General features: G+C 53.1%; 2 protein-coding genes across 5 annotated transcripts; one reads left to right on the top strand and one right to left on the bottom strand.

The window, feature by feature from the left end:
• Positions 1–1,121: 1,121 nt before the first annotated feature.
• On the bottom strand, positions 1,122–3,411 carry Tmem205 (transmembrane protein 205). Of its 2 annotated transcripts, none has more exons than XM_020173259.2 (4): positions 3,255–3,411; positions 2,656–2,764; positions 2,408–2,571; positions 1,122–1,468 (listed from the first exon to the last, which is right to left on the bottom strand). In XM_020173259.2, the coding sequence occupies exons 2-4, from the start codon at positions 2,753–2,755 to the stop codon at positions 1,163–1,165; spliced, it is 570 nt and encodes a 189-aa protein (XP_020028848.1). In that variant the 5' UTR covers positions 2,756–2,764; positions 3,255–3,411; the 3' UTR covers positions 1,122–1,162. The 2 variants fall into 2 exon arrangements, with proteins under 2 accessions (XP_020028848.1, XP_020028847.1); XM_020173258.2 differs by having other exon boundaries at positions 2,656–2,852; positions 3,255–3,407.
• A 191-nt stretch (positions 3,412–3,602) lies between these two features.
• Ccdc159 (coiled-coil domain containing 159) lies at positions 3,603–9,983 on the top strand. Of its 3 annotated transcripts, XM_020173260.2 has the most exons (13): positions 3,603–3,755; positions 5,526–5,647; positions 5,735–5,964; positions 6,921–6,954; positions 7,161–7,249; positions 7,360–7,441; positions 7,694–7,889; positions 8,321–8,388; positions 8,468–8,544; positions 8,843–8,964; positions 9,188–9,270; positions 9,597–9,743; positions 9,851–9,983. In XM_020173260.2, the coding sequence occupies exons 1-13, from the start codon at positions 3,745–3,747 to the stop codon at positions 9,853–9,855; spliced, it is 1,266 nt and encodes a 421-aa protein (XP_020028849.2). In that variant the 5' UTR covers positions 3,603–3,744; the 3' UTR covers positions 9,856–9,983. The 3 variants fall into 3 exon arrangements, 1 of the variants encoding a protein (XP_020028849.2); XR_012441339.1 differs by lacking the exon at positions 9,851–9,983 and having other exon boundaries at positions 7,664–7,889; positions 8,843–9,270; positions 9,597–9,663; XR_012441340.1 differs by lacking the exons at positions 9,597–9,743; positions 9,851–9,983 and having other exon boundaries at positions 7,664–7,889; positions 8,468–8,964; positions 9,188–9,212.
• Positions 9,984–10,140: the final 157 nt, after the last annotated feature.

Raw genomic sequence — 10,140 nt, 5'->3', positions numbered from 1 at the left:
CCTTGAGGCCACAGAGTAAAATGTTATTACAAAAAAAAATTGGTATCCAGGCCCAGCCAAGCTGCTGGAATTTTCTTCAAGCTAGTAGGATAGAGTCCATTATATTTAGGTTTTGCTGGTATTTGCATCCCAGCAACTCTACCTTAAGCAACTTGAACTTTTTTTTCTTTTTGGTGGCACTGGAGTTTTCAGTTCAGAGCCTGGTGCTTGCTAGGCAAGTGCTCTACATGATCCATGCTCCCAACTCAACTTGAACTTTGCATGTGTGTAGCCTCACAGGAGCAATAACAGCTACCTCCAAATGCTACTACGTGGATAAACTGAACTGAGCTGAAGTGTACTAGCCAGGAAAGGCTGGGTCAGACTCAGTAACAACCATCCTCCAAGTATAATGAAACCCCATCACCAAAATTTGGTTGTGGTGAAGAGACAATCATTCTTGTTATACTTGTCAGTGACACATGTCAGATTTTTTCTTCCTTCTTTTGGTGGTGTTGGGACTTGAACTCAGGACCCTGTGCTTGCTAGGCAGGCGCAATACAACTTGAGCCACACCTTAAGTCCTTTTTGCTTTAGTTATTTTTCCAAATACGGTCTTGCATTTTCATGCCCACTTGGCCTGGCTCATAATCCTCCATTATGCTTCCCTTGTATCTGGAAGTGCACCACCAAGCCCACCTTTTATGGGTTGAGATATGGTCTTGCAAACTTTCTGCCTAGGCTGGCTTAAATCACCATCCTCTGGATCTCTACCTCCCGAGTAGCTGGATTACAGGCATGTGCCACCACACCCAGTGACACGTGCCATTTCTGTTCACATTGTCCAAAGCAAGTCACACAGCCACCCCCAATGTCAGTGGGGTAGGAAATATAACCGTCCCTTAGAGAACAGAACCAGCTATTGTTACAATAATACACAGTATAGACAATGATTAGCAGCATGCCAACATATAGCAGGTGCTCAATAAAGGGGCACCATTAGTGGAGACACTTAGGGGCTGAAATAGCTAACTCCAAATCACATGCCAGGTGCATGGGGAAACTGAGGCCCTCAGAGTCACCCTTGTACATGCACACACACCCACACTCACCCCACTTCTCATGGGGAGAAACAATGAGAGCCGTTTTTGGAAGAGGCGTTTATTAACATGGAGGGCCCACCCTACAGGCTCCTGAGGTTCAGGGCAAGGCCGGCCAGGCATAGCCCATTGCTCAAGAGGCAGCCCAGATTGCAAAGAGAGGAGAGGCCATGGTAGTGGAAGAAGGTCTTTCGGAGAGCACTGTATTTGGGGTCCTTCTCCCGCAGCTGGCGGTAGGGGTCAGGGCCCTGGTGGCTGCCTGGCACCTCCCCACCCAGGCCCCGCTCCTTCTCCACCGTCTGTAGGGCCCACATGGCAGCAGTGGTGCGGGGTTCCAGCCAGTGGGCGTTGATGGTGGCCAGCATGAGGCTCAGAAGCAATAGGCAGAGCTAATGGGGGCAGCAGAGAAGAAGGTGAGCCATGGGCAAGGCCCTTCTGCACCCTCACAGCCCAGACCAAGAACTGGTACCCTCTAAGGAAGGTTCCACCTGTGTTTCTTCTACCCCTCTGCTACCTAGTCCCAAGACTCCTCTCCTCTGTTACCTAGTCCCGGGGCAGGATCTTCCATCTCTATTTCCCCCAAAATTAAGTCAGAGAACTCTAATTGCTCCCTTGTCCCCTGAAAGATGAGAGCCTAAGATAGGGCCCTTTTCCTTTCTCTGTGACCCCAGCTCAGACCCCAGGAGCTGACGCTGGCCCACAGGGAGGGAATAAAATGCCAGTGAAATCCTAGTTACCCATAATCCTCTCCTTTATCTGGGTTTTTTTTGAGACAGGGTTTCCCTATGTAGCCCAGGCTGGCCTCAAACTCAAGATCATCTGGCCTCAGACTCCCAAGTGCTGGGATTATAGGTGTGCACCACCATGCCTAAGTATGGGAGATTATTCTTGAAACACCTGTCAGGACTCACCTGCCCACATCTGAAGAATACAGGGGGGTAGAGGGAGAGTGGGGTAAAGAAATCCTAGATGCAGAGATGGTTTCTTGGCTTGTGGCTGAGGAAATGTGTGAATGGGGGTAGTGAAGCCAAAATCCCCAGTTGGGCTGGTTTTTAAATAATGACCTGGGGTCAGTGCCCCAGCTCAGCTGAGTCACCACAGCCTGGCAGTGGGCCCAACCACTAGGAGGACAGGAAGCAGCAGCCAGCTGAGAGAATAGACAGGGCTGCTGGGGACAGTTGTGCAGGCTATGCACTGTTCAAGGATAGCCAGTGCCCACCAGGTATAGGGGCACTTTTTTTTTTTTTTCCTAGAAAAGATGAGAATAGGTGCTCACTGGGGTCTTAGGAACATGTTTCTGGAGGATAATGGCACTCAAGCCCACGTACCTGGCTGGCCTCCCAGAACGTAAGCTGAACCCAGGCACGTTGTGGAGCTAAGATGCAAAGATTGATGATGGCACAGCCCATGGAGATATAAAAGTAGAAAGGGAAGAGTTTGCTCTGCACGAGGCCGAAGGTATGTCGGGGAAGGTTTCGGAAAAGCAGGAAGCCTGTGAGGTAGGGGACCACATGCCTGTTAGGACACATCCTCCTGTTTCTCTCCCCACCCTGATCGCCAGGCTGAGGGTCCCTACCTGAGGCGAAGGTCACCCACATTTGCATGCCCCAGGCACCTGACAAGACCAGAAGATGGACCACCTTAATCAGGCCTCCTGGGTCCCCGCCATTCTCCATCTTGCAGCCCTGGAAAGGAGGCACCTGTGACTCATTGTTTCACCTTTGCCCCATGGCCTTCAATCTCTTTGCGTCTGCTCAGGGTCAGGGTCACGGCCTATCAGGCAGAGATTAGGGGAAAGCACTCCAGTAATGGGGGTGGGGAGACCCACAGGAGTCCCGTGACAATCCCGGACCCCAGCTCTCCAATCAGGGGGTACAGCAACTGCCTTGCATGAGCGAGGCCCTGGGTTCCGTCCCTAGCACCGCCAAAAACTTAAAAAAATGGAAATCTGAAGCTCTCTAGTTCTCTGTCCATGCCCCAAATTTCAGTCCCAGCAGCTCACGTTCATAGCCCCAGGCCTTCAGATCAGCCTAGTGACTCCCACTTTCAGCAGTCGAGACCCCTCCTCTCACCACAGAACTCGAGATATCCTATGAACACCACCCGAGCACTCCCGGAGACCCCCCATCTAATCCTGGGACACCCCAAACTCATTCAGAAGACGCCGAAGCCCACCGTTGGGAATTCGGACTTCCTCCCGGAGCACCCGGAGTCCAGAGTCAGAGACCCTAGGCACCAAGGCCAAATAGTGCGGCCGGGCAGGCTTCCGCGGTGCAGAGCGCCCCGTGGTTCTCCTGCGCAGTCTCTCCTCCTGGTTCTCCTCCAGCCCCAACCAAAATCTCATCCCGCCTCCCAGAGCCCCAAACCAACCGGATCGCAGATCTGCAGCCTTCTGTCCCGCCTCCTTAGGTATTGACTAATCGGTTAGTAGGAACTATCCTAAGTCCCGCCCCCTCGTCAGAGTTTTATCCAATCATACTGCAGGTGCTAAGGAGCCAATGAGGCCGGCGACTACCACGGAGGGGGCGGAGCTAAAATGTCGACCACACCCCTCTCTGTGACTCTACCGTCAACCTCCAGCGTTTTAACGCGATGGTGTCCCCATGGGATCAAATTTCAGCGTCACAGCTCGGGGGGCTGGCTTCGCGGTCCCTGATGGGAGAGCATGAACAGGTGGTATGTGGTAGGTGGGAGCGGAAGGGGGTTGGGAGTCTGATGGGCGCAGGATTCCTGGACCAGGGGCGGGGCCGAGGCTGGTGACCCCGCCCCCTTCCTCAGAGAATTCTCCCGGGACGAACAGCGGAAGAATCAACTGCGCTCGGAGGGGGAGGGTGCCCGCCTCCCACCACTCCCGTGGTCCCCGGGTCTTCAGCAGTGTGACGTTCAGGAACAGTGAGCTTCCCACTTCTGTATGCCAGGCACTGACAAGATTGAATTTACTTAAATCACCCCAACCCAGTGAGTGCATACAGTGACATCCCTTTTTGATGGTTGGGGACGGTGAGGCATAAAGAGAGTTTCAGTAACTCTTCTAACACCACACCGTTGGGAGGGGGCAGAGTTAGGACTTGAACCCAGGCCACCCAGCCTGAAGGTCCCCTAACTTAACTATGATGCTCTATGGCCTCTGGAGTGAGGATCTCCCCGAGACAGTGACTCTTAACGGGGTTACCTAGAACATTTCAGGCAGAAGAACAACTTGTACATGGGGGGAAGTAGGGGACTGACTCCCAGCTGAGGATGAAGACCCAGTAAGCACTCAGAATATATGAAAAAAAAGGATTAAGAAAGACTTGGAACTGGGAATGTAGCTTAGTGGTAGAGCACTTGCCTAACATGAGCAGGCCATCAAAAGAAAATGAAAGGGGGGGAAAGGATTTGACAGAGGATATACTGAGTAGGGTTTTGAAGGATGTGTAGAAGTCTTCCAGGAAGACTGGGCCAGGGGAAAGATACCAAGCAGAGGGCCCAGCAAGGGCAACAGAAGCAAAAGGTCTAGAGGGCTTGAGGAACTGAGTGTGACTCAGGGCAAACCTGCTAACCCTGACTATACTGACTAGGAGGGCATGTGGAGGTGAGATCCAGAGCTGAATCCTTTCCTGCTCCTAATTGGACTCCAATTTAGCTAATATTTATTCAATAGATATGCCCTCCCTCTCCAACTCATACTCTGTGGCTCCCACTTACCTGCAGGGCCGGGCCCAAGCAGATCTCTGTGCCTTACTTGGGGTGACCTGTTGCTTCTCTTAGCCTGCCCTCAGCCATCCTGAATTTACCAGCACCGAGCATATGGTTCCATGCCTCGGAGACTTCCCAAGTGCTGTAGCTTTCTGGGAGTGCCGTCCCCTTAAGCCCCAGGTTCTTTTTATCTTTGGGAGGTTCCAAGGCCTCATTTCTTTTCTGGGTTTGGCGGGGTGGGGGGGGGTGTCTTATGGGTGCTTCTCAGTGTCCAGCCCAATTCAGATTTCTTTTTCTTTTTTTCTTTTGGAGTACTGGAGTTTGAACTCAGGGCCTCGTGCTTACCAGGCAGGCACTCTACCACTTGAGCCACTCCACCAGCCTTTTTTGCTTGTTTTAGTTATTTTTCAGATAGGGTCTCATGTTTTTACCTGGGGCCAGTCTCAGGCCACAATCCTCTCGTCTATGCCTCCCATGTAGCTGGGATTACAGAAGTAACCATTACACCTGGCTTATTGATTGAGATGAGGGTTACACTTTTTGCTGGGGTAAGCCTTGAATTGTGATTCTTCTGCTCTCTGCCTCCTGAGTGTCTGTGATTACAGGCGTGAGCCACTGTGCTTGACCCTGAGATCATCTTTCAGCTTTGTCTCCAACCAAACTAAGAAGCTGGGTATTCAGGGCTGTGGCATCTCCCAGGTGTGTGTGTGTGGCGGGGGGAACACACAAGGGCTGGTCTTAAAGAAGCTCCTGTTCCTTCATTCCCAGTGACCCTCTTTTGGCCGGCCTGCCACTGGACCCTGACTTGCCTACGTCCTATTACCAATCACCTCCCTCACCCTCCATCGGATCTTTTCTTGCCAACGTGGAGAAGCGTGACAAATACTGGGGTTCGTGGAGGGGCTGTGGGAGGGCTGGGAAGGGCTGGGGCTGCAAAGTGTGCTCTGGGCTGCCCCTCAAGGAGGCTGTTCCCCCAGGCTCTTCCTTGGACAAAGCTTTGGAGTATAGGATTCACTGGCCCAGGACCTTAGAGTCAGAGCCTGTGGGAAACGCTGCTCCTGAACCCACCGTGAAGAGTGTAGACTGGAAGCCAGGGTGGGGCTCGGGGCCTCAGCCACATGGGGATTCCTCGTATTCCAACCCAGACCCACAGAAGGAGTGCTGTCATGACCAAGACCTTCTGAAGAGGCATCACAACATAGCCAAGGTCATCCCCACCCAGGGAACTCCTTAAATCCAGAAAACCACCCTGATCTACCACTGTGGGGCTTAGAGGAGGGGTGGGCTGGGGACCCTCATCATTTACGCCATATGTATTAAGCACCCAGAACAGAACCCGTCAGGTTCTTGATAATTGAAGCATCGAATGGAAGGAAAGGGCCCTTGTGTATGGTTAGTGAGCTCTTTTGGTTTTGGTACTGGGGCTTGAACTCATGGCCTGTGCTTGCAAGCCTGGTATTCTACCACTTTTTTTTTTTTCACTCTGCCACACCTCCAGCCCTGTTTTTTGTGTGTTGGGTTTTTTTGAGATAGGGTCTCGAAAATTATTTTGCCCCAGGCTGGCTTCAAACTTCAGTCTTCCACATCTCTGCTTCCTGAGTAGCTAGGATTATAGACGTGAGCCATAGGCACCAGGCTCTTTAATGGATTTTGTCCATGATGGTCTCTGGGTGTTTGTGTGTCTGAGATGCGTGTGAGTGGATGCCCTGAGCGTGATGGATTAGCGGTTGTGCATCCCTGTGGCTGTGCTCGTGTGTTTCGGCAATGGTGTGTGGTTAATAGTGCCCACCTCGGATACTCTTGGTATCATTTGTCTCTGAAGAAGAGTGTCATTACCTGAGCCCAAGCCAGGGAGAGGGCTGGCACCTGCTAGCAGAAGCAACCTACCAGCCCACACGTGGGCAAGTGTGTTTCTGAGCATACAGGCCACGGGCAGGACAGGAATGCCCCTAAAAGCACCCTGGGGGGAGAGGTAAGGGAGGGGGTGGGGGCAGGGGGGAGAAATGACCCAAGCATTGTACGCACATATGAATAAAAAAAAAAAAGCAGCCTAGACTTCACTGATGGTTTGGGACACTCAGAACTCTGTGCTACCTTGCACACTAGGTCAAGGTGAACAACCCAAGCACAAATTTCTTCTCCCCTCTTATTCCCCTTTCCTAGAAATCCTCAGAGAACAGCTCTGCCAAAGTTAAAGGTGAGAACTCTCCTTCCCTACAAGACTGGGTGCTGAAGACCTGTCCCAGTATCGGGGACCCCATTATCACTGCCCACTCACCCCTGCCACAGCTTCAGTGGGCCCCTGTTCTGTACCCCACCTGCCCCCACCCCTACTTGGAGTTTCTACCCTTTCCTGCTCCACTCTTGCCCCAGTGCTGGCTTCCGCTTTACCTTTGCCCGCAGGTAAGTCCACCATGGTAATTCCCGATTCCCAGAAGCTTCTGCGATGTGAGTTGGAGTCACTTAGAAGTCAGCTACAGGCTCAGACCAAGGTGAGCCACCTTGGCCCCATGCCCAGCACTCTCTGTCCTTGTCCCTGCCACCGCCCCCCCCCAATTCCCTTCTCCCTACCCCAAACACGACCTTCTCTCTCCCACCTGAGGCTTTTGAGTTCCTGAACCACTCTGTGACCATGTTGGAGAAGGAGAGCTGCCTGCAGCAGATCAAGATCCAGCAGCTTGAAGGTGAGGACTGGATAGAGGTCATGGTCAGGCTGGAGGCTGGTCTGGTCAGGGTCAGACCAAGGGTGAGAGAAGTTGGGGGACTCTGGGTTCAGAGTCAGATTGGAGGCTGGCCCTGTCAGGGTCATCCAAGTCAGGCCAGGGGGGGTGAGAGTTGAGGGAGTCTAAGTTCCAAGTCAAAGTCAAAGCCAAGTTAAGGCAAGCTGGGTTCAAAACTGGCCTCAGGACTTCGTCAAGGTTCCACCGTCTCTGCAGAAGTGCTGAGCCCCACGGTTCACCAGGGAGAGAAGGAGGGGCACAAGTGGGGCACGGAACAGGGTCGGCAGGAGCTGTATGGGGCCCTGGCCCAAGGCCTTCGGGGGCTGCAGAAGACTCTACGTGATGGGGAGGAGGTACAGCGGGCCCGTACTACACGTTGCCTGCAGCTGCTGGCCCAGGAGATCAGGGACAGGTGGGTTTTGGCAGGAGAGCAACTTGGAAGCTTCCAGAAGGAGTGGAGGCCAGGAAGGAAGAAATGGAAGAGGCCTGGGGTAATAGAGACTGGGGGGGAGGGTGGAAAGCTTAGAGGACAAGACAGGGATGGGAGGCTGAGTAAGAGAGTGTGGGGGAGATTGGGAGACCAGAAGGAGGGGAAGACAGGAAGCTGGAGGTGAAATGGGGAAGGAGGCCAGGAGATCAGGAGGCTGGGAGTGATGGGGGAGGCCAGGGAGGCAGAAGGTAGGGAGATGGAGGCTAAGGAGTGGAGAGACTGTGTGGAGGTTCAAAGTCAGGAGGAGAAGATGGGGCAGGAAGTGGGGGGACAGTGTAGGGGCAGAAGGTGGACATGAGAGAAGCTGGGGAATGGGTGGGAAGTATGGGTCTAGGTTGTTCTGTCCCCTTCAGCAAGAAGTTCCTGTGGGAGGAGCTGGAGCTGGTGCAGGAGGAAGTGACCTTCATCTGTCAGAAGCTCCGTGAGTACCTAGAGCCAGCAGCTAGGAGGGAGGCCCTTCCTGTGCCCTTACCCCACCCCTTAACTCCCTTCCCCCACAGAGGCACAGGAGAATGAGATCTCAGAGAACCTGGTGAACATCCAGAAGATGCAGAAGACGCAGGTGAAGTGCCGCAAGGTGAGCAGAGAAGACAGAAGAACCCAGACTAGAGGCTGGGTTCAAATCCCAGCTCTGCCACTTAGTGCTGTATGACCACAGGCAAATTACTTTGCCTCTCTTGGCCTCAGTTTGCTCCTCTGAATAATGGGTATAATTATGGCACAACCCTCTCTGATTGGATAGCTGTGTCAGCTGAGGGTTAAGTGCTTTGAATGAAGCCTAGTATGTAATAAGTGCCACGTAATGGTCACCTTTCACCATGATCATTACTGCTGGTGTGGCTGGTCTCTTGTCCCTGCTCCTCTCCTGATTCCAGGTCCTGACCAAGATGAAGCAGCAAGGGTATGACTCATCTGCCTGGCGGGACACAGAGGAGGGGCTGTTGGAAGGCAGTGGGTGCTGGAAGGATGACCTCCAGAAAGAGCTGAGTGACATATGGTGAAGCCCAGCTCTCAGTCTGACCTCTGACCCTTATCTGATCTGCTCCCTCTACAACCACATCTAACTAGGAGAATCTGGAGCTCACCTGAGTCCAGACCTCCCTCTTCTCCCAGGACTCACATCCCCACATGGCTGCCCCTACTCTGACCCTGCAACTGTCCCCATCCCGAGCAGTCCAGTGTCTCTCTCCAAGGGCCCCCATCTTTTCATCTCCCCACAGGTCTGCTGTGCATGGGCTGCAGAACTCCGTCGATGGCCTCATCATGTCCTCGGGGGCCCTCCCCAGGACCTCGAGCGTCAGGGGTGAGGGTATTGATCATCGCTGGGGTATGGGGAGTCATTCTCCAGCTTCATTTATGGGAGTCCCATCAGTTGGGTCTCATTCTGTGGTCACATTAAGTAATATTCTGGGGTTACATAAAGAAATTACAGAAAAGCCAGGTACGGTGTTGCACACCTTTGATCCCAGCACTTGGGAAGTGGAGGCAGGAGGATTGAGAGTTCAAGGCCAGCTCAGGGTACATAGTGAAGGGAAGGGAGGGAGTGCTTCCTTCTAGAACAAGATAAAATTAGGTTACAAAATGGAGTTATTTATGTCAAGGATAAATCTGAGTTTACACTTCCCACAGGCCAAAAGGGGCACCAATGCCTGAGCCCTACACTCCTTTCCTGGGACTCGGATTCAGACTGTGATCCACCACCTGTCAACAAGATCCGATCCTTCCCGCCCGGTGTGGACCCTGTCTGGCCCTTGTCCTACCCCACCTGCCCTTTGGGTAATTCCCACAGTACACACCCTCAGGACCACCCCAGCTTCCTAAGACCTGCAGTCCCAGGGTCCCTTGGGCCAGGCCAGGCCCTGACCCACTCTCTCTCTTCACAGCTTGAGCAGCTGGAACTGCTCGTCCTGAAGATCCCTCCAGAGAGAAAATAAACTCACCAACATCCTCCTCCTGGACTCTGCTCCTGCTGCTTCCTGTACCTTAGAATCCTCACCTCACTCCTGGTTTATTCCTCAGTGTTAGGGAGGGTACAGAGACACCAGGGACTGTGGGAGGTGTTCAGGCCTAGAGTTAGGGACATGCCGGAGACCAGATTTAGGATAGGGGTCGGCCAAATACGGGTGGTCAGAAAGGCTCTTCCACACTGGCCCACGTGTCTTCTTTTCTTGGA

The sequence above is a fragment of the Castor canadensis genome, chromosome 14 (assembly GCF_047511655.1).
Source record: "Castor canadensis chromosome 14, mCasCan1.hap1v2, whole genome shotgun sequence".
NCBI lineage: Eukaryota > Metazoa > Chordata > Mammalia > Rodentia > Castoridae > Castor > Castor canadensis.
This window is presented reverse-complemented; position numbering and strand designations above follow the sequence as displayed.

Excerpts from the sequence above, each read along its gene's own strand:
- Tmem205 (XM_020173259.2), bottom strand. The coding sequence starts at position 2,755 with ATGGAGAATGGCGGGGACCCAGGAGGCCTGATTAAGGTGGTCCATCTT. Across the intron at positions 2,572-2,655 it reads GTGGGTGACCTTCGCCTCAG|GCTTCCTGCTTTTCCGAAAC; the intron begins GTAGGGACCCTC and ends CCTACCTCACAG. Across the intron at positions 1,469-2,407 it reads CGTTCTGGGAGGCCAGCCAG|CTCTGCCTATTGCTTCTGAG; the intron begins GTACGTGGGCTT and ends TGCCCCCATTAG.
- Ccdc159 (XM_020173260.2), top strand. Across the intron at positions 5,648-5,734 it reads GAAGCGTGACAAATACTGGG|GCTCTTCCTTGGACAAAGCT; the intron begins GTTCGTGGAGGG and ends CTGTTCCCCCAG. Across the intron at positions 6,955-7,160 it reads CAGCTCTGCCAAAGTTAAAG|GTAAGTCCACCATGGTAATT; the intron begins GTGAGAACTCTC and ends CTTTGCCCGCAG.